General features: G+C 49.2%; 1 protein-coding gene across 10 annotated transcripts; it reads right to left on the reverse strand.

The window, feature by feature from the left end:
* Positions 1 to 8,229: 8,229 nt before the first annotated feature.
* On the reverse strand, positions 8,230 to 22,868 carry ANHX (anomalous homeobox). 10 transcript variants are annotated; one of them, XM_015084092.3, is made up of 9 exons: positions 22,301 to 22,842; positions 19,923 to 20,050; positions 17,696 to 17,819; positions 16,429 to 16,645; positions 15,850 to 15,970; positions 13,991 to 14,283; positions 10,956 to 11,100; positions 9,135 to 9,216; positions 8,230 to 8,872 (listed from the first exon to the last, which is right to left on the reverse strand). In XM_015084092.3, the coding sequence occupies exons 1-9, from the start codon at positions 22,592 to 22,594 to the stop codon at positions 8,786 to 8,788; spliced, it is 1,491 nt and encodes a 496-aa protein (XP_014939578.3). In that variant the 5' UTR covers positions 22,595 to 22,842; the 3' UTR covers positions 8,230 to 8,785. The 10 variants fall into 10 exon arrangements, 8 of the variants coding, with proteins under 8 accessions (XP_014939578.3, XP_026907891.2, XP_053061879.1 ...); XM_027052090.2 differs by having other exon boundaries at positions 15,850 to 15,967; positions 22,301 to 22,837; XR_003417795.2 differs by having other exon boundaries at positions 8,816 to 8,872; positions 10,956 to 11,068; positions 22,301 to 22,858.
* Positions 22,869 to 23,610: the final 742 nt, after the last annotated feature.

Raw genomic sequence — 23,610 nt, forward strand, 5'->3', positions numbered from 1 at the left:
TGTGAGACAGGAAAACTTCAAATCCTAGAAGAGAACACAGTAACTTCTTTGACATTGGCTAAAGTGACTTCTTTCTATATATGTCTCCTGGGGCAAGGGAAACAAAAGCAAAAATGAACTATTTGGACTTCATTAAAAAGAAAAAAGGAAACTTATGCACAGCAAAGGAAATAATCACAAAAACTAAAAGTCAATTTACAGAATGTACAGAATAGAAGATATTTGCAAATGACGTATCCGATAAAGACTTAGTATTCAAAATATATGAAGAATTTATAAAACTCACACCCAAAAAATGAATAATCCAACTTACAAATGGTCAGAAGACATGAATAGACATTTTTCTAAAGACATGTGGATGGCCAACAAACTCAGGAAAAGATGCTGGACGTCACTCATCACCAGAGAAATGCAAATCCAAACTACAATGAGGTACCACCTCACAGCTGTCAGAATGGCTAAAATCAACAACACAAGAAACAACAGGTGTTGGCAAGGATGGAGAAAAAGAGGACCCTCGTGCACTGTTAGTGGGAATGCAAACTGGTGCAACCACTCTGGAGAACAGTATGGAGTTTCTTCAAAAAGTTAAAAATAGAACTACCCCACACTCCAGCAATTCTACTACTATTTGCCCAAAGACTACAAAACACTAATTCAAAGGCATACATAAACCCCGATGTTTATGGTAGCATTATCTGTAATAGCCAAATTATGGAAACAGCCAAGTGTCCATTGACTGATGAATGGTTGAAAAAGATGTGGCACAGATACAATAGAATATTGCTCAGCCATAAAAAAAAAAAAAGAAAGAAAAGAAATCTCGCCATTTGCAATGACATGATGGAACTTGAGTGTATTACGCTAAGTGAAACAAGTCAGTCAGAGAAAGACAACTACCATGTGATTTCACTCATATGTGGAATTTAAGAAACAAAACAAATGGGCAAAGGGAAAAAAGAGAGGTGAACCAAGAAGCAGACTCTTAACTATACAGAACAAACTGATGGTTACCAGAGGGGAAGTGAGTCGGGGCGATGGGTCAGATGGGTGATGGGGACTGGGGAGGACACTTGTGATGGGCACCAGATGTTGTACAGAAGTGTTGATCACTGTGTTGTACACCTGAAAGTAATATTACATTGTATGTTGACTAGCTGGAATTCACATAAAAACTTTTTAAAAATAAAGAAAATAAATGAGGTTTCCTTTATTTTCATAAAATTTCTATAATCATATATAGGTTGGAGCACATGCATTTCCTTGCATTGTTAGCTGGGCATATTTAGGTCCCATATTGAAGTTTTGAATGCCATCCTCTAATAAAAGGTACCAGGGCTCTTTGAAGAAATGGCTGTTACTATGACTGAGATAGTAAATATAGGAGCCAGGATAATCCTTAAGTATCAGAAAGTAACGAAGTATCAACAATAAAAATTCCACAAAAATGGAATTATGTCAAAGGCATACAGGAGCCAATGGAAATAGCTCTCAATAATCACAGCAGAATTCAACGGATCCAACAAACACTGTAGTCCTGGAGCATAACCCAGAGCCTAAAATAACTACCCACCTGTCCGTACTGGTAAAAATAAATGATTACATAGGCTTTTTTAAGTGACTAGAAATCTCTGCTGAAGATTTCCAAACAATTCAGGTAGACACTCAGCCATCTATGACGAGGTGGGACTAGCCCCCCTCTCCTCAAGTGTGGGCTCCACATGGTGACTTCCTTTTAAAGAGGACACACAGTGGGGCGCCTGGGTGGCTAAGTAGGTTGGGTGTCCGACTTCGGCTCAGGTCACAATCTCACCATCGATGGGTTCGAGCCCCGCGTCAGGCTCAGTGCCGACAGCTCCAAGCCTGGAGCCTGCTTGGGATTCTGTGTCTCCCTCTCTCTCTGCCCCTCCCCTGCTTGCACTCTGTCTCTGTCTCAAAAATAAATAAACATTAAAATTTTTTTTTAAAAATAAAGAGGACACACAGTAAGGACATGGGACAAGAGGAACTTCAGTGGGGAAGCCTGACAAACACTACCTCAGCCACTGATCAGTTAATACTGTGATAAGCTGTCTTGAGAGCATGTTCCAGCCAACTGGAAATCTAGAGGGAGGGGTGATGTACTAGTAAAAATACACATGAATAAAATAGACCCTAAAATAAGGAAAAACTGAAACTGACCAATTAGCATAGAAAAGCTTGCAGTGCTGCCTAGAAATCTCCCACTGGAAAATACCCCAGGGCCATATGGGTTCACAGTTCCCAGTGGACAGTTAACTGAGCATTAACAAATTCTCATTTTAATATCAAAGCCTGATATATATTTACGTATTTCACCTAATGTAGGATGTCAATGTTCGCAATACAAACATTATTTTATGTGTAATTATAAATATGCTGCCACTTAACTTCTCAACAAAAGAAAACCATAACTGATGAGTTTACTTCCCTGACAGAAAGTTACATTTTTAATAAATTCTGGTTTGGGTACGCATAAATTTAAATTTCCATGTTTTCATACATCTAGTTTTCAAGTTTGTCAATATATTTTTTTCAACTGTGTCAACACTGAAACAACAAAAAGACCTTCACTCATGAGGGCAAGAACATGGGGACAGCTGGCCTTGGGGTGGCTGAGGGATTGGCCCATCACTCCAAGGACTTGCAGCCAAGATGGTCTGTGTTTCTCCTTTCTCTGTGCTGGAGCCTTCTGGCTGGATCCAGAAACAGCCACAGTCTGTGAAAAGTACTATGGTGTGCCATGATTATGAGCTGCCAAAGCTTTGATAAAAGGAAACATTTTGGGACATCTGAGTGCCTCAGTCAGTTCAGCCTCTGACTCTCTCTTTTTTTTTTAATTGTATTTATTCATTTAGAGAAAGACAGAGAGACTGAGTGGGGCAGGCAGGGGCAGAGAGAGAGGGAGAGACAGAATCCCAAGCAGGCTCTGCACTGTCAGCGCAGAGTCCCATGCAAGGCTCAAATTCACGAAACACGAAATCATGACCTGAGCTGAAACCAAGAGTCAGACACTTAACCAACTAAGCCACTCAGGCATCCCAAGCGTCCGACTCTTGATTTCAGCTCAGGTCATGATCTCACGGTTCAAGGATTAAGCCCCCTGCTTAGGATTCTCTCTCTCCCTCTCTCTCTGCCCCTTCCCTGCTGCTCTAACATTTTTTTTAAAAGGAACCATTTTGTATAATACATTTTGTGAATTACTACATGAGAAAGCACAGGTAAGCCACTGAGAAAGTCAGAAAGAGATTATGCTCACTATTGAAGATGAAATGTCTCTGGGGAAGCCATAGCAAATCTCTCTCCTACGCACTTTTGTTGTTGACTTATAAGAGTTCTTTATATATTCTGGATACTAAACCCATATCACATGTATGATTTGCAAATATTTTCTCCCATTCTGTAGGTTATCTTATTTTTAAGTTTATTTATTTTGAGAGAAAGAGCATGTGTGGGAGAGGCAGAGAGGGAGAGACAGAATCCCAAGCAGGCTCCACAATGTCAGCGCAGAGCCCAACACGGGGCTTGAACCCAAGAACCATAAGATCATGACCTGAGCCAAAACCAAGAATCAGACTCTTAACTGACTGAGCCACCCAGGCACCCCTGTAGGTTATCTCTTTAGTTTCTTGATAGTGTCGTTTGATATTCACAAGTTCATAATTTTGATGAAATCCAATTTATTTTTTTCTGTAATTCCCTGTGTTTTTGGTATCATACCTAAGAAATTATTGCCCAATTCAATGTCACTGCCAATGGACACATGAAAATATGTGGGGAAAAACTGGACACTGACATGAGTTGGTGAGGATATGCAGAAATTAGAACTCTAATACATTGGTGATGATGACATAAAATACTGCAACCAATATAGAAAATAGTTTGGCAGTTTCTCAAACAGCTAAACATAGAATTAGCATACGATCTAGTAATACCATTCCTAGGAATGTACACACACACACAAATGAACACAGGTATTCAATCCAAAATTTGTACATGAATGTTCAAAAAACAGTATTCACAATGGTGAAAAGGTAAAAACAAAGCAAATATCCATCAATAGCTGAATGGACAAACTGTGGTGCAGCAATAGAATAGAATAATAATCAGCCAGAGTGATCAAGGTATGAACCTTAAACACATTATACTAAGAGAAAAAAAGCTGAACACAAAAAGTCATACATTATAGGATTCCATTCATATAAAATATCCAGAAGAGGTAAAACCAGAGACAGAAAGTTAACTGCTAGTTACCAGAGGTTAGATGGAAGGCGGGCTGGGAAGTAAGTGATTCATGGGTAGTCTCCTATTGGAGTGATGAACATGTTTTGGAACTAGACAGAGATGATGGTTGCACAATATTATGCATGTACCAAATTTCAACGAACTGTACACTTTTAAAAAGTTCATTTTATAATTCCACCTCATTTGAAAACAAAGAAGCACATGCTGTTTGTTATACACAAAGGCTATTGAACACCACCCTGGGGCTCCCCATGGTTGGACTCCACGAAGTACATTTACTCGGCATGTTTATACTTTTACATTTTCATACTTGGTTGCAGCAGAAAATGCCTCCACCTCACTTCTGTCCACATCTCTCCTGCTCTGGATGCTAAAGATCCCTTCTGTTTCCTACCTCGTCCCGCTGACCAAGATCTGGCTCCCCACAAAACCTCGGGGCTACACAGGCACACAGAAGGGAGGGGGATGTCTGTCTAAAACAAAAGGGGCTTTTGTATTTGGAGACCCGGGGCTACAAGTGCTTTTGTCTACCCAGGTCACAGTGGGCACCCACACCCCTGGAGAGGTGCCCTCTCTGGCTCAGCATCCAGAGACAGGCCTCCATTCATCCTACCTTCAAAACTTCAGCACCTCGAATCCCAGAACAATTTCATCTCAGCTCTCCCTGGGTGGGCGATCCCACTACCACCCCAACTCCAGCAGTCAGGCAGGAGATGGTCTTCTGCCTGAGCCACTCAGGTGGTGTGCTGGGAGACCCCACAGTGCCTTGGGCCAGTTGGGAGGTGACCACCAGCAGGGGCAGGGACACAGTTAATGGGTTGAACTGTGTTCTATAAAATGTCATATGTTGAAGCCCTAATCCTCAATACCCCTGAATGAGACCTGATATGGAAATAGGGTCTTCAGAGATAATGAAGTCAAGATGAAGTCATTTAGATCAGACCTACTCCACTATGACGATGTTGGAATAAGCCAGAGGAACTGGACAGTGACACACACAGGGAAAACACCATGTGAAGACTGGAGCTCTGCTGTCCCAAACCAGAACCTGGAGAAAGCTCCCCTCGAGATTTCATGACCATGACATTAATCTCACTCTTCCAGCCTCTAGATCCGTGAGGTAACAGATCTGGTACTCTAGGTCACCTAGTTTGTGCAGCTTTGTTACAGGAGACCCAAGAGACCAATGCAGGCACCCTCTGCTCTATCCAGCAGTCTCCAGACCATAGGGGGTGGGGGTTAAGGCAGGGGCCTTCACAGACCAAGGCCACTGCTAGCCCTGACTGGGAACTCTGACCATAGCTTTCAACCTCATGGGGCCCATGGGACTATAAAGAAAAGGAGAGGCAAGGGAGTTGGCCTCCCTGGAGCTGGTCAGTGGAGCCCAGAAAGCCCAGGAATGGCCAGATCACATCCTCTTACACCTCCTCTGGGCCCCTCTCAGCCATCGGCCATTTGGAATAGCCACTATATCCCTTTTAATCTCACTAGGGGTAGTGCCTCAGCAAGGCACAGAAAGAGGCCCCTCAGCCTGGTCACAGTACCTCACCTATGTCTACTGGGTCCGGGCTGGCCCATAAACGGGGTGAGGGCAGAAATGACTGTGCCCTCCCACCCCCCACCGCAGAGGGCCTGGGATCAGCACACAAAGCAGGGAGGGGAGTGGTGGGCCTCGGAGTCGGGGCTGAGTGGTGGAATGCTCAGCAGAAGCCCCTCCCACAGGTGCCGAGCAGCTTCCATCCACATGAGCCACCTGACCACTGCACAGGTGGCCCTCCAAAGGAGCTGGAGTCTGTCAAGGGTCAGCTCCAGAGACTATAGTCCATTGCCCACAAAATGGACATGCTCCAGCTGGCTGAGTCAGTAGTGCTCTGAACTTTCAGTATTGAGCCCAGTTATCTATAAAGGGTAGGAAGAAGGAAGATACCTGGGAGGTCATCGCACAGCCCTTTGAGAAGGGTCTTGCCTCGGACTGTGACCACCTCACATAGTTACCGCCTTGCATCTCAGATAAGGCCAAGGCTGGTATGGGTCCAGAGCTCTGCATGTTTCCCAGGAAGGCCAAAGGGTAGTACCTCTCACAGCAGCCCAGGGTTAGTCCCTAACCCTCTAACCCTCACACTACAGTGTGTTTATCAACTGTGTTGACACTTTGTGCAGACTTTGAATGACTGAGGGCAGGATGAATTTGAACAGGGCACTTCCTAAGGTGGCAGGTAATGCACAATGAGTTGTATCTCAGTGATTAAAACAAATCACTACTTGGGTGACTGGCACATGAGAAGGCTGAAGAGTAAATCTTCATGAGCATGCACTGTGTCAATGAGGGAAGCTGGTAATGTGTTCATGAATTCTTAGAATTTACACCCATTAGAGAAATTCAGGAGTCAACAGAAAGCTTGATGAGAAACAGCATGTTTACATAGTTTCAAAGCACCACCCCCCAAAATATACAAAAACAGTAACTTTGTAGTGGAGAAGCCTGGCAGAAAACACCCTAATCGAGTGATCAAAATGAGCACCAACAATGATGGAACCATCAAAATCATGTGCCACCTGTAAGACAGAAGTACCTGCTGTCACTTCTGGGATATTCCTTCCAAAAAGTCCTTCCCTGAATTACAGGGAAACATCAGACCTGGCCGTTTGGGGTGACGTGCTAGAGTAGCTGTCAGTCATAAAAGTCAAGGGAGGAACAGGGGCTGTTGCAGGCCAGGAAAAGATGCACTGAGTACACGCAGCATGTGCTATGTGATGGCTCTTTTGTAATTTGGGGCGTTAGTGGGACGACTGAGTGAACTTTAATGGGGTCTGGAAAAAGCTGGTAATGTATCAGTATTGATCTCCTTTTTGATGATTGCCTTATGGGAATGTAGAATTCTGTATGTAAAGGCGACACAGAAGTAGAGCAATGACAGGCATCAGAAACGTTTGTGTTCCATTTGCAACTTTTTACAAGTTTGTGACTTGCATAATAAAGAAATCTTTGACAACTGAAAATCTTTGACAGCTGGTTCTGGGAACACCAAATGCGAATGCGAGTGAATGTCCCCGAGTGGAAACATTACTGCTGCTGCTGCTGCTGCCATTCGGTACGTGCTGTGTTGGCAATGAAGGTCTGCAGAGTCAAGGTGAGGGCAGGGAGCATAGGTGGTCTCAGCTCAGGTGCCTCCCTTTGGGAAGCCCTGGGTGTCTCATCATTAATGCATCACATATCCTGGGATATGCAACTACCCACGATTGCTCCTTATTTGTCTATCCTGTGAGGTGCCTGACAGCAAGAAATAGACTCTGCTCCCTGCTGTATCACACAAACTGCTCAGCACATATCTGTCAACTGACACAATGGGAGAGGCAAGGACCAAGGACCTATCCCTGGAGGTGACAGTTATGAGTATCAACGTCACCCCTGCAAAGGAGGGTCACATGAATCAAGAGTCACATCACAGTCGGCCCCCCTGGGCCCAGTGTGCTTGAACATGGCAGCTTGTAGCACCGGGGAAATTCCTTCCTCCAACAAAAAACACGTAAAGGGCAAAGGGACACTGTGACACTGTTTATAAAACAGAGACATTAGAAACAATCAGATCAACAGGGTACTAATTCATCAATCAATGCCCACTCATGCCATGAAGTGCCCATCAGGGACTGAAAGGAACAGGTGTCCAAGATGTAGTTAAGAGAGTAAAAGGGGCAGGGGGGTGCGCCTGGGTGGCTCAGTTGGTTGAGCGTCCTACTAGGCTCTGGTTGTGATCTCACGGTTGATGAGTTCGAGCCCCATGTCGGGCTCTGCGCTGACAGCTCCGAGCCTGGAGCCTGCTTGGGATTTTGTGTGTGTGTGTGTGTGTGTGTGTGTGTGTGTGTGTGTGTGTGTGTGTCTGCCTGCCCCTCCCCCACTCATGCTCTGTCTCAAAAATAAAAAAACATTAAAAAAATTTTTTGAAAAGAGTAAAAGGGGGAGTTCAGAACATTAAACTGTAATTTAATAGAACAGAACATTTGTTTTACAAACAAAATGATTTACAACCTCAGGGGGAAATGTACCATCACATCTTGCCTGAGCCATCCCAACCACATAACCCTCTGAAGAAGCCCCCCCAAGATATAGATATGTCAGAACACTGCCCATGCCCCACTAACCAACTTAACTGGGTAAAGTGTGGCCTCGTCATTACAGCAAAACATTCCCCTCTTGCTCTGGAAAGGCCTTCCCTGCCCAGAACCTGCCCAGGAGCTTGAGGTCACAATTTCTCGCTGCCTGAGTGAAACAGACCCCTCTAACTTCTGGGCTCAAGAGAATTCTCGAGTGCTTTGCTTCCTCCAATACAGTGAGTTGCCAGCCAACCAAACTATGAAACATGGCAGGGGGCTAACTTGCCCCCAATGCTTCTCACTGGAACCCCCTAAGGAACTCTGGGGTCCTTTTTTCAGTCGGAATAAAGCTCTGTAATGTGTGTTGAATGGCTGGATGTCCACATCTGCTCCCCAGGGCACTGGCTGGATACCCCAAAGGATATCTCTCTCAACCCAGGCTGCCCCCTGAAAGCTCAAGGAGCATCCGGGCTCCCCAGAAGGCATCACTAGAGGCCTGGCCATCGGGCCACTGCACCTGGAAAGCCAACACAGCGTTACACACAGAAGCACCTTCTGCCTGGCTCCACCTTCCCACCCAGGCACCCCTACCCTGGGACCCACCCTCTCTGGACTGTGGGAAACACTAGCCCATGGCACCCAGCTCCCATTCAATTGACTCCAGCCTTGAGGCATCCCCACCCCTCGTTCCATTTGTCTGCTTTATTCACTCCAAAGGCATGACCTGAGAATCCAAGAATTCAAAGGGAAACCCATGGTACCTGGTAGTAGGGTCTCACCTGGCTGGAGGGCAAGGGCTGGCTCAGGTCCAGAGCAGACACAGGGCTGGAGAAAGAGGGGTCCGGAGCCAACTCCAGGGGGCTGGAAAAGAGACGATGTCAGGACAAGCTCTGAATCAATGGGGCGCCAGGTCACTACATGCCCTGACCGCTCTCTGCACATAAGCAGCCCTTCCAGGTGCTGGATGCTCTTCAGGAACACTGTCCTCTCATAGGGCCCTCCGGTGTGCAGGTGCCACAGAGGCTTGTGTGACACCTCAAGTAGGGGGCTTGGGTGAGCCAGAGAGCACTTCAGGGCAGGCTCACAGAGAAGGGCCGGCAAGTGGAAACCCGAAGGAAGGGTCAAGAAGGGGCAGGCCTGGGGTGTGAAGGAGACAAGAGGCCATTAGGACCAGGCTGGGAGAGCAGGGAAGATAACGGGTGCAGCCACTCGGGACAACAGTCTGGTAGTTCCCTAAACTGGCAGACGCACACCTACACAGCCATTCTGTGTACACACCCCAGAGACGTGAAGGCAAACACGTATGTCCAGGAATGCTCAAAGCAACCCAACCCAGGGACTCAGCAATGACTACAAACCGGTGATGGATCAAAAAACCATGGTCCAGCCACATCAAGGACCAGAACTCACAAATAAAGGGGAATGGATTGCTGATGCACACAGCAACAGGGGGAAAATCTCAAAGTACTCAGGCCGAGTGAAAGGCGCCAGACCCCTCGCCCCACCCAAATTTAAAATTTTAGATGTCGTTTACATGGAATTCTAGAAAATGCAGATAAAGAAAGCAGATCCATGGTCCTGGGGGTGTCAGGGTTAGAAGCAGGTGGGAGTGCTCTGTACGACTCAGCAGTTATAGCTTCGTGGTGGAGACGTAAGTCGCACTCAGAAAACGACCATCTGTACCATCTAAACATGTTGCTTTAATGAATGCCACTTACGCCCCAGTGAATTTGCTTTTAAAGAAGGAATCAAAGTCATCAGATCAGAGCAATGATGGGCTGGGCCTTGGGAGTCCAAGGCTGATACAGCCAGTGGGGAGACCAAGCAAACCACAAAGGTACCCAGTGGGGGCATTTTCTCCATCACGGTTCCTGGTCAAGAGTGAAAAAGTGAGTCCATCTGCATAGTCTGCATTTTCTCACCATCTGCTGTTTCAGCATGAAAATTAGTGACTTAAAGAACTGCTCCCCTTCTTTCTCACACATGGCACTGTAGTTCTGCCCGTACTGGGCACCTGGCTTTCGGCTCCCAGACTGGGGAGACTGTGAACCCTGGGGACCTGATCCTGGTGACCCCTATCATAGATCCACCAAAGGACCCCCAACGTCTCACACTCGTCCATCCCTCTTCTCTACCGCTAGATTCTCCTGGACTGTTGTCCTGGCCCCACGGCCAAAATCCACAGCACCTAGGCTGTTCATGGCTCTCCCAAGCACCTCTGAAACTACGGTTTGGAATATAAAATCCACCTTGATGCTGCTCAAAAACTCAGACAACCTCTGTCTAGGGAAAAGAAAATGCCCAAAAAGAGGCTCCTGGGGCCAGGGTGATCTTGGAGAAGACACAAACCGTAAGCACTGTCCACAACACAGACCTCATATCTGCTCTGCTATTTCTAGGTGTTCTTTTGTCTCAGAGAAAAACTACCCTCTTCTTCTGGTAGATGCAGGGTGGGAAGAATGTTGTTTTTCTTCCAGAAACCCATAAGGAAAGGGCTCAATCTGCACATCTGAGGTCACAAGTCTGTATGTAAACCAGACAATACCTTACCCACGGCCGGAGAAAATGTTGCTTGAGCCCCATGGCTCTGCGTGCCTCACCTCTGGGTCAGGATGAATTCAGGAGGCTGTGGCGGGGGCTGTGTCACCTGGAAGCCGCCAGCCTGTTGTTCTTGACCACCGCCAGTGCCCGGACCTTCCTCCAGGTACATGCTCTGCGGATTGCCAACAGGTGGGTCAGCGAATCCTACACAGAAACAAATTCCACAACCCAGTGCTGGAAGAAGAGAACACAGCCCACAAGCAGCACAATCAAGACCTCCATGGAGAGAAGCAGCATCCAACCTGGCAGGCCTCAAGCCTCAGCCTCCCTTGCTGAGGAAGGAACAGTCACGACTGTTGATCTCAATGGCCTTTTTAGGCTTCAGAAACAAAGACAAAGCCCAATTTTGCAGACTTCAAGTTCTGCTTAATTAACCCAGACTTCGTGCCAGCCCCCAATGCCAAAGATTCAGCATCCAAATCTGCCCCCCACACACCCCTGCTGCATGAGGACAGGGAATGGGCAGTCCACTTCTCAGTTTATCTCGTGCTGGTCCATCAAAGGCTGAGCCACCAGCCCTTAGCTTTTTTCATTTTCACCTTTTACCTGAGGTTTCACCATGATTTCAATGAGGTGCAAGGTGTCACGACCTTACCTGGCTCCTTCTCGCTACATTGAAGAGAGTATCTCCATGTATCATTCAAGATAAGCCATGGTGAATCTGATCAATTCTGGGTCAACAAACATTCTGGAGCAAAGGAAAGGAAGGAGGAAGGTGCGTGTCTTCCCTGAGTCTACCAGGTGGTAAACCTAGCAATGGAATCCCTGATCCCCGACTCAGAACAACAGGCCAGCCAGGCGGGGCTCACAGTCCTTTGTCTTGTCTGCCAGAGTGACGACCCAACCTGCCAGCCAGCTAGCTGCCCAGACAATCTCAAACCAAAGGAACTTTCCTGACAATTTGGTGTATGTATGATTTTACCTCCACTTTCCACTGTTTCCTCTTTTCTGTGGAACTTTAAAAGTACTCTGAGATACATTAAATACAGTTTAAGTGCTGATTTGAGCATTTCTGATTCAAACATAAAAGATCACTGGGTTAGATCTTCTTCCTCCAAGAGAAAAACAAGTAATAAGCTAAAAGCCCAGAACAAAGGGAGAATCAGGGGAGGGATAATTAGTGGAAGGGAGATGTCCACAGTCTGCAGACCCAGGGCACAAGTACATCCTGTTGGTAGGGCATCCGAAAGGAAGGTGGGGTATAGGTCAGGTCCTGAGAACCCTAAGGAGGTTGGAAGGGAGGGAGCAGTAAGGGAGAGCAGGGTAACATCCTGGTGCTCAGGCAGTCAGCAGGGAGGCTCACCAGTTCCTAGAGAACATCACCCCTCACATGTGCTGGACCTGGTGTGAAGACCAGCTCCCCTCGTCCCAGTGTGAAGTTGGCCAGTGACTGCCCCACTCCAGCCTTGTTGGTAAATTTGGACAGGCAAACGTAGGTCTCTGACAGTGGAAAAAAAACATGGACAGCAAGAAATGAGGGACCGATATGATCAAACTGAAAAGCTGCCTACAGAGCAATGAGTCTCCAGGGCCTTTCCTCTTTCTGACCCTTCCTCCTTCCCTATCCAAGGAAGGGCCAGAATCCACAGCCCCAATATTCCTGCCTTCAGACAACAAAACATATTTTTGAAACTTCTATTGAGAATACTCAGAAAAATCAAAGACACTGCATCTATAAAAAGTAATAGAATGCACGAAGAAGGGAAAATTCAAATAAAAAAAAGAGCCTGGAATTCTCTTAACGCCTACCTGTCAAAATGGAATACTGAAAGACAGAGTTTAACACCTCCAAAGCACATACGATGAAAAAGAAAAGAAATGCAAGAAAAAAGGTAAACATTTGGGAGACTGGTCCAGGATTTCCAACATCAGAATAAGATTTGTGCTCTAAAGAGAACTGAGAATGTGGAGGGGATAAATTATCAAAGAACATTGTCCAAAAAATAGCCAAACCTTAAAGAAGACATTATCTTCTCTAAATTGAAAGGCTTAACAGATAAGTGAATTAAAAAGACTCACACCTAAGACCATCATTGTGAAATTTCAGAACACCCAGACTTAAAAAACAAAACTCCAAGAAAGGAACGATACGTTGCAAAGAAGAAAATAAAATGAAATCACCAACATCAGATGCTAAAAACAATGATATAAATATATCTGTAAATATCTAAGGGAGGAGGAATATTTAAACTCAAAACTCCTTCCCTGACAAACTGTTAATCAAATGTGAAGGCAGATTAAAGACAATTTCACAACATGTAAGGACTCAGAAAATTTATCTTGCAAGTACCCTTTCTTGCCCAATTAATTGAAGATGTTCTCAAACATAACAAAGAAGTCAAGGAAGAAAGAACAAGACCTGCAATTCAGGAAACACCGATGCAAACCCAAGGAGACAATGAGAGGAGCACTCGGGATGGTGACCCCACACCAGGTCTAGGGAAACATCACTGGGATGGAAACAGGAAGGAGGGCTCCAGCCATAAGTCTTCAGAGGAGACACTCGGAAAGCTGGAAGAAGTTAAGAATGTGATAAAAACAGGTAATGTAAGAAAAAAGAAAGGGAATTACAAACTCCAGGAAATATGGATGTACCCATAGAAGACTAAGAAATTTAGGTGACAGGCAAATTGATGGTGCCAATATCTTCCTTACAAGGTGAGATGTCACAAGATGCTTTTGTATTTGGTAGACTAAACAATATGTAAATACATACTCTTTAGATAACAACTAAGAAGAAACTAAAGAAGTGATATTTCAATCATGAGATGCTGTAGGAGGTCCAATAAGCTCGACCATCTGCTGTTGCAGCAAGCGTTGACAGGTAAGTTAGGTGGACTAGAATGGGGAATGCAGGGTGGCAGATGTCTAATTAGTTTAACTCTTTCCTCACTGTCTTACTATTAGTCATATGCACATTTTATTTTGCAAACTAGAAAAGTAGGAGAGTATTGGCCCTTCCCACAACCCCTCAAATGAGACCCAAGTACTTGTGGCATCTTGTGCAGAAGAGTGTGGCCTGGAATGGACCCACCTGTGGAGCTGGGCTCACCCAGAGCAGTAACGGACACAGCCACAGCTGCATCTGCAGGGCGCATCATGAAGTCCAACCCAGGCCCGTGAACCAGATGCCCGGTCTGGAAGGAAACTTCCCTGGAGGACGCCAGTGCAAGAGACATCAGCCATGACTCAGGGGCAGCCAGAGAAGGGTCTAGCATGTCACTGCCAGCAGCCAGAGGACAGACGCCAGGGCCTGGGCAGATGGCAGGGAGAGTGACAGGATCGTGGCCAGGCCCCTCCTGGTACATCTCACCACCCTGCAGAGACCTGGGGAAGACAGCAAACACCATCCCTTGGAGGGCAGAGACTCCCAGGAGGAGACTCCAGCCCAGTTTGGGAATCCAGGTTCCCGACTCGACCCAGCCACTGATGGCTGTGAGGCCCACCACGTCCCTAATTACACTGCCTTCACTGTTCTACATGTAGCTGCTAGGGTTCTAGAACATTTAAAAAATACTATGACTGCAGCACCTGGGTGGATCAGTCCTTTGGTTGTCCGACCCTATATTTCAGCTCAGGTCAGGATCCCAGGGTCATGGGATCCAGTCCGGCGTTGGGCTCCGTGCTGAGCGTGGAGCCTGCTTGGGATTCTCAATGTCTCTTGACACCTGGGTGGCTCAGTCAGTTAAACATCTGACTTCAGCTCAGGTCACGATTTCGTGGTTCATCGAACCCTGCATCTAAACTGTCAGCGAGGAGCCTGCTTCCTGCTTGGGATCCTCTGTCTCCCTCTCTCTCTCTGCCCCTCCCCCACACTCGATCTCTCTCCCCGCCTCCCTCTCTCTCTCTCTCTCTGTCACTCACTGACTCATTCTCCTCCTTCCCCCATCCCTCTCCCTGCCCATGCTCTCTCTAAAAAACAAACAAACAAACAAACATTACTGGAAACCTAAGATACATTAGCAGTTTCTTCAAAAGGAACTTCAATAAAGCACTATTCCACAACGATGAAAGCAAGATATGATTAGGAAGAACCTAACAGTTGAGTGGATAATGATGGTTGACCTTACAGGAATTACCGGGCAGCAGTCAATAACAATCAGACTCCATGCGGCACAAACACTCACTATGTCTAAGATGGTACTCCTGGGTTTATGTTACCACTCCCCGCAACCCACCCCATAATCTCTGCAATAACCTGCAAGGCATGCCCTCTCCATTTCGCAGATGAGAAAAGCACGGCACTGAGAGGTCACAGGAACCTGCCTAAGTTCACACACCTGGGCAGTGCCAGCCTGCATGTGAAGGGCCAGGCACAGACAGTGTCATGAGAGATGCTGATGTCACGTGGGAAATGGAAAGTGTCCATATCTTGATGGTTACACAAGATGGGACCTGGCCCCTCGCTCAGACCTAGTCCTGCTGATGGCTGGCACTTTCCTTATGCTTACATCAGGTTCACGCCTCGTCCCAGGTGAGGGAGAGTGCTTGGACAGTGCCTAGTACGCAGGAGGAACTCAAGAAATGTTAGCTGTTACTGACTCAATGAAATGCAAACAGTACAAAAATACTAGAAATAAAATGAAACAAGAGCTAGGGTTCACCTTTAGGAATAAGTCTGCATGTTTTTCTTTCCAAATCCGTTTTCCTCATTCTCCAATACATACATGAAGTCAGGCTGGAGCCTGGCTCCAGGGCGCAAGTGTGGGGTCCCTGACATGCATGGCTTCCTTACCAGTGGCTCTCCCATACCAGAATGGCAGAATCTGCAGTCACTGACCTGGTCCCACTGCTGGCCCCAGGATTCACATGCCTGCTCCAGGCCTGGTCACCCACCCAGGATGGGGAAACTCGACAGGGTGATGGTCCCATGGTCCCATGGGATGGCAGTACCTGGGAGGCAATGGCTTTGGCATAGTCTCATCTCCAGAAAAGTCCGGGGCCAGGGCCAGCGACTCCCATGGCCCTTGGGCGGTCTCTCTGGATTGTGCAGGCCCATTTTCCTCCTGTCCTGCTGAAAGCCAATCAGACAGGAAGGAGACTTGCTGATGCTCCCAGTCCCAGCCTCCTTCCCAGCAGGTTAAGAGCAGCCCTACTGGCTGAAAAAAAGCGGTCAACCACTGACTCAATACAGTATCCTTTGTCCCTTAAATGTCTTTTGTCTGAAACCAATCCATAATTACAAACCCATGAACCCCTACATCATGGTGGCTGGCTCACTTCCCAAGTCTTCTCGACTCCTGGCCCTGGACACACCATAATCTCTAAATGCAAAACACCTGTGGCAGGCCCCACTTAGGGGCATCCTGACCCTCACCCTCAGGGATCTCACTAACCACAAGGTGACGTCCTCAAAGTGCAGACTGGGAGTGAAGGTGCTGTCCCTATAACCAGAGTGAACCTAACTAGGCTTAGCCCTAAACAAAGGGTGCCCCCAACCACGAGGAAGGGGGGAGCCCTGGAACCACTCACCTGGCCACTGAGGCCTGTCCACACACCCAGAGCCAAGGTGGGGGTGGTCTGAGGGCTGGGGGCGGTCCGGACCCCTCTCCCTCACACTGGGGTCCTCTACTGTGTCCTCCGGCGCTGGCTCCAGGCGCTGGAGAAGGGCCCTCTGGCGCCGCCGGTAATTGGCAAACCAGTTGTACACTTGCTCTACGGTCAGGCTCGTCTCCAAGGCCAGGTTCTCCTGCCCCAAAACAGCACAACCTCTAGGCCCTCCACCGTCCCCGGAGCAGCGGCGTGCACAAGGGCGACCCGACAACGCTTTCACCGAGGCGGCGAGCGGGAGCCCGGCCTCACTCTCGGAGAGCGGCAGCAGAGAAGCTGAGCCGCCTCAGAGCAGGAGGCCCGAGCCAGGCCATCTGCGCCGCCAGCACGTCCGGCAGCCCGGCCTCGTTCGCCGCTGGCGCCGCAACGGCGGCCCCGCCAACGATAACCCAGAAACGCGGAGGGCTTGGACAAGGCCTGCCGGGCCGGAGCCTTCCGAAGCAGGGGGCAGCGACGGCCCGTGACCAACGCCTGTGACCCAGGACCCCGCAGAGCAACTCTTCTTGCGGCCACCGCTCGGCGCTCGGGAGAACCCAGTCTACGCGGCCGGCGCGGTGATCACTGGGAGAGCACTACTGATTGGACAGGTAACATGGTGGGTGGAGCAAGCACCAGGAGTGCCCTTTTGATTGGACAAGCTCTAGAAGGGGAGGGGAGAAAGCAGGTGGAGCTAACACGGAAGCGCCCTGCCGATTGGACAGAGCAGAGAAGTGGGCGGAGAGAACAGGCCGGGATTTTGGAGCACCGGGAAACTCCCACTGGTCGTATCTAGCCTCTTTACCCCTAGCAACCTCACCCCACTCCACTCCGTCCCTCCAGGTTCCCGGGGCTACGTTGAGGATGGCGCCCTGCTGGCCCTGAGCTCCGCAAATACCTGCCTCCCTCAGGCTGGAAGCTCCACGACAGCAGTGGGGATATGATGACCCCACGTTTGAAAACTAGACCCTCCACGAGTGCAGGTTGGATGGTCACGAGCTGCCAGCCAATGAGCTCCCGTCTCCAGGAAAGTTCTGAGAGAGGCGGAAGCCCCCAGCATCCTGGCAGCCGGGCCACTGGGGAGGTCCGGAGGAGGGGAGGTTGTAAAGGTGTGAGTCATCTAAGGGTGGTGGCGTCACCTAAGGTCGGGGGGGGGGGGGGGGCGGGTAGGCTAAACGGGGGGCTGTCGAGCCTCGATCTCCTGGGTTCTTACCCGCTCGGCCTTGCTGGGGTTGGTGCTCACGCTCGAGGCAAAGTCGTGCAGCTTCCGGCGAACCTCTCTGGGAAAGTTTCGGCTCTTCAGGCCATCAGGGCAGAGGGAGAGGGGTGGTGGGTTTCTGGATAAAGACAGTGAAGTGGTGGTTACAGACACCCCTTCTCCTGGATGCACCTCGTGTGCTCTCAAACACTGCACCCCCAGACATCCTCTCATCTCACTGGCTGCTCTCCTCTCTAAGCTGCAGAGTCCCAAGCGTCCATCCCCTGAAGAAGGGAGGGGCCCACATTTCACGGCACAACCTCAGAGGGGTGTCACCAGGGTTTCCACTACCGCTCACTGAGATGCCACAGCTGACCAATGGCTGGTAACTACTGAAAGTGGATGATGAAGATATTGAGGTGGGCTATGCTACTCTTTACGGTATATATACACGAGTTTTTCCAAAAGGAAAAAGTGATATATAAACAAATACTACCTGTGAGGAACACCCAAGGTACCCAAACACCAAATGAACAAATCACCATGGATGTCAAAAATGCATCCCACACATACCACATCCCAAATGGAGCTCGATCCTTTGCTCTCGGATCTTCCCCCAGTTCTGTGCATCTCAGTGAGAAACCATCATGTTCCAGTCAATCAGACCAAGAGCCCTGGAGTCCAGCTTTATTCTCTTTACCTCCTCCAACACATCTCACTCGTCAGCAAATCCTCCGAAATCTGCCCTGACACAACCCTTTCTACAATCACTCCCAAAGATTCCCAAGAACCTCTTGCCCCTGCTCCTGTACTAACCACCTTTAGGAGACCCTGCCACACTTAGGCAGTGTACCAACCATGATGGCTGTAACCCCAATATCATCCCCTCCTTACACATCTAGGGATTGCTGTCCCACAGCTCAGGCCTCCAAGCCAAGGCTTAGGTGAGCCTGCCTGCAACTTCCAACCCACAGCAAAGAACAAAGGCAGGATAGTCCTCTACTAAGCACATTCTCTGTCTAGTACTCCCCACTCTGATTATGGAATCCACAGTGTTTCCTCATCTACCACCCATTGTCCATACCCAATGTCAGCCCAGGAGAGTAGGGCCCAAGCATTACCCCCAGCACCTCCAATAGCATCCTGCAATCAGGGGCCCCTTCCAAATACTGCATACTGATCCCCAAATCATTTTCTTCCTTGCACTGGACTCTGGCAGGCCATTAGCACCTATATGGAGGGACATGACTGCTTTCCTGAAGACCCCAAGGCTGATTAACTGCTGGGTTTTGAGGGTATATCTCACTCTTTTGTGGGCACTGGGAAAATAATTCTCTCTGATCCAGAAGGAATCCATCTCTTCTTCCAGTAACCAGGCCAGTAACCAGGCCCTGTGGGACAGGAACCCCCTGTCACTTGGGCTGGCAGGAGCTCAGAGCGAGATCTGCAGCTCCTCCTGGTCAGAGAGGAACACGCAAGATGAAGGACAAAGGCTGTGCAGCCTCAGTGTCTCTCCTGGAAGCCTAGCTTTGCATCTCTCTCATGTGTAACCCTGGGCAAGTTGCTGACCTTTCTGTGCCTCAGTTTCCTCATCTGTGAATGGTGATGACAGTAATAATAATAATAATTAGCACTTGTAATGTTTACTTGGTGCTGAGGATGGGCCCAGCATCTCTCACGTGCCAGGCAATCTTCTAAGCACCACACGTATCTCCTCTAATGCTTGCATCTCTCTCCTCTTTATTCTCCTTAAAATGTCCTGCAGCCCTAAGGGATGGCACTGAGATCCAGACCACGGCACCTGCAGAGCCTGTCTGCGAGAATCAGATGACCTAAGACACAGGTGCTGGAAATTACCCAAGGGAGAAGAAGAGGAGAGGAAGAGAGTAAGGTCAGGGTGCCCACCTGCTGCCCCCTTCTCTGCAGAGCCCTCACCAGAAGGCAGCGTCTCCTGCCGCAACTAGAACTCTCTGCCTGGGTCCTGGAAAAGGCTCCCTCTCCTTACCCTGCAAGCATAAATGGGAATGCACCCCTCCCCCAGCTGCGCAGGTAGGTGGAGAGTGTGGCTCAGTGTGGGGCACAATGGCTGACGTAGAGCCTATGATCTTTTGACTACTACGGCTTCTTCTGACTTCTGCATTTATCTCCCCGCCTCTATTTCACCTCGGCCCCCCTGTGGTTTTAGAAGGCACAGCCCTCGGGAGTCCTAGGGAATAAGCACAAAGACAGACCAGCAGTATACCTCTTTCTGCAGCGGAACTTCTGCACTGGGGTCAGCACAGCCACGCCCAGCCGCTTCATGACCAGATGGTAGTGAATGTCGTTCCAGAGCTGGACCAGCTCCTGGCTGCCTCCGGGCACACGGCAACCCTGCCGAGAAAAGCCTGCTGAGACCTGGCTGCCCTCGCCCTGCCTGGAGCACTGCCATCTGACCCGACCTGATCCCTGAGAAGAGCTGCCTGTTGATGTGCCAAGCAACGAGGGCATGAACCCAGCACTCCAATCACCAGCAGGCTCTGTCCCTGGTGGCCCAGCCAGCCATTCAGGTCATTTCAGCCCTTCAACCCTCCCACACAACACATGAGGTGAACACAGCTCTCAGTCACTGCTTACAGATGAAGAGCAGGAAGCAAGGAGAACACAAATGACTGGCCTGGGGCCACACAACACGCAAGAGGCAGAGCCACAGTTAGAACCACATGGGGATTCCAAGGCTTGACCCACATCTTGCATGAAAGACCTTTCTCTCCCACCCAGCAGAGCTGGCCCCTCCGGTGCCCAGCGAGTACATTCTGAGTCAAGTGGGGTGAAGTCCTGGTCCGTGCCCCGTGACAGCTCACTAACCCAGTGGGACTTGATCACATAACCAGACTCTGGAGATGGCCAAGGATACCTGCGGCTGGCCTCCCCCAGAACCCAGCTGCTGTAGTCAGTGTGTGGGGTTCTTGCATTTAACTCCAATGTCCTCAGGACCATCTTGGCAAGGGAGGTGCTGACAATCATTTAGCTTTCTCTCCACAGCATCAGAAAAGCCCATTTTTCTGGGCTGTGACTTTCACTGGCCGAGGGCACAGCCGTCCGGGAATGTATATGGGAAACTTGCTACCTGCAGGATGTGGCCCTGGGCAGGAAACATCCTTTCTTGGTGTGGTGTCCCCATCCTCTCTCTCAGGTCTCAGCTATACGTCACCTTCTCAGAGACATTTCTGGACCATCCAGACTGTGTTTATAATCCCTCTATTGGGAGTTTTTCACTACTGGTGTCACTCACACATTTCATCATTGAAATGCCTTAACAGACATTATTACAACTCTGTGTTTTCCCTTGTTTGTTTACCGGATCCATTTTGACAGATTTGGGAAAACTTAGCCCCTCTTACTTACAGGTGTTATGTTCCGTGCCGTGGATCCTTTAACAAGCAGAACCAAGGCAGCCCCTCTCTTATGGGGCCTGCAGTGCAGCAAGGGAAGGCAGACAAAATGAATACCAACAAATAATTCTTCTAATTAGGAACTGAGGAAGGAGCTATAGGGTGAACAAGATTCTCCACTGGAGAATAAAGTGGGCACTGCTTAGACAGCGTGACATCTACAGCAGAAACCAGAGAAGAAGAAAGACACCAGGCACACAAAGAGCCAGGCTCCGGCCTCTGGCACAGGCGAGAACACATGCAAAGGTCCTGAGACACAGAAAGATCTCAGGAGTTGTAGGGACAGCAGGAAGCAGCATGGCTACATGAAGGAAGCAGGGGGAGAGTCCAAAAGAGAGACTAAAAAGCAGGCAATCTCAGATGGCAGGCTCCTGAGCCGCCTGCAGACTCATGCAGACCACGGCCCATCTGCAGTTTTCAAACTCCCTGTGGCTGCTACAGGAACAAATCAAGGGGACAGGAGGGGACATTAGGGGAGCAACCAGGAGGACCCCACACAGCCTGTGGCAGAAGGAGTGGAAACGGAAAGAACTGGAAAGAAGTGAGGATTTCCAAGGTAAACTCAGCATGAACCAGGCATGAACTGTATCTGGGGGTGAAAGGGAAAAGGATGCCTCCAAATCCCTTACATGAAGCCCTTCGAGCCAGATGTACTTTGGAATTCAGAATGTCTCAGATTTTAGGGAGTAACACAGGCATACGCTCCGTAATATGCACCACCCCAGTGTCATCTGGGGCAGGCAGCACGTTAGAATCAAACATACCGGTATTTAGGCAGCAGAATGCACCACGGTCACATTAAGTGGCTACAGACCATAAATGGCTTCACCTCGGTGCAGGTCAGGTCACATCAATGCCAAATGAGTCAGCATCCAAGTATCACCAGAGGAGTGACAACGATACTTTCGGTTTGCGTTCTCGACTGCAGACCTGTGGCTCAAGGATCGAAAGCCTGGCTCTGTTTGACCGTCTCACCACCTGGGAGCCCCGCTCCCCGAGCCAGGGCCACCACTCAGAATGGACCTCATAAAGGGACAGTGTTGCCTCAGATCACAAGGTAGCTAGAATCTGTGAGGCAGAGTAGACCCTCCTGGCTCCGTTTATAAAGAAGTCTCCCCACATCTCCGTTGTGTTCGGGACGGTGGTGGCCACTGAACCTGTCTGTGCCCCCCTCACCGATCCATCCTACCTCCAGCACCCGGCAGGCAGCCTGGTGCTGCTCTTGCTGGGCCAGCACCCGGGCACACACGAAGGCCACGTCCGCATTGTCCAAGAGGTGCAGGCGGAGCTGACTGTCCAACACGGCTGTGACCAAGGGCTGCGCCTGGGCGGGGTCATCCTGGAGGTCTCGGCACAGCCTGCCTGCAAGAGTCACCAGCTCCGCCAGGGGTGGCCCAGCGCCCCCACTCTCCCTCAGCAGCTTCAGGAAGCTCTGCATCCCACGTTGGGTCGGCCCCTCTGCGAACAACACAACAGTCATCATGATGGCCACATGCCGGCTGCACCTCAATCCTCAACTCTGCGAGGCCCCTCCAGCCACAGGCATTTTTAACATGGTTGTGAGAGCTCCCCAGGGGAAGGCAGAGAGGGGTGTCAGATGCCGGCTAGTTTCCTTTCTTTAGTCCTTTGCTGTGCACTAGGTACTGTCACTGCGATGGCGCATCTCATGCCCGCGAACCTTTTGTCTGTGTCCCGTCCACAGGCCCCACCCTGGTCTTCTCCTATCTCCTCCTCTCTGTCCCCCACATTCTTCATTTTCTTTTGAATTTTATTTTAGAGAGGGAGGGAGAGAGACCACATGTATGAGCACGGGAAAGGGGCAGAGAGAGAGAATCCCAAGCAGGCTCCACACTCAGCACAGAGCCCGACACAGGGCTGGATCCCACAATCCCGGGATCATGACCTGAAGTCAGACACTGAACCGACTGAGCCCCCGAGGTGCCCCTGCCCCACTTTCTTATACACACAAGGTAATGGTGGGGTTTTTTTTCCCCTCCGTTTCTGACCTCAATCAGGGCACGGACCATGTGTGTTGGGGTCATTAGAGTTCCCCGGTATCTGTGCAATGGATGCCAAGGCCTCTTGAAGCAGTAAGGAGGTACCCCGGGCCAGGGGCTGGGCAGACACTGCTTGCACTCTACAAAGAGGAGCCATGGGACCTTCCAGAGGCAGGACTAGCACCATCTGCTTTTTATTTTGATTTTGAAAACAAAAAAAAAAGCCAACATATTTGAAAAACACAAAGTTTTAAAGATTGTCCTAATCCCACACGTTAAACATATACACAAAGGAGCGAACATCTGCAAGGCCTCCCTGTGCCCAGTCCATCTACTCCGCAACCTCCCCCCCCGTCGCCCCCCCACACACACAGGTAAGCTATGGCAAGTTGGATCCGAAGGCTTTGTGAATTTTCTTTTTTATAAAAATCTCCATATACATACAGCAGTTTTACCAACAGAGACAGATTGCTCGTGATTAATCTCCTGGTCCATATGAACG

This window comes from Acinonyx jubatus, chromosome D3 (genome assembly GCF_027475565.1).
Source record: "Acinonyx jubatus isolate Ajub_Pintada_27869175 chromosome D3, VMU_Ajub_asm_v1.0, whole genome shotgun sequence".
Lineage (NCBI taxonomy): Eukaryota > Metazoa > Chordata > Mammalia > Carnivora > Felidae > Acinonyx > Acinonyx jubatus.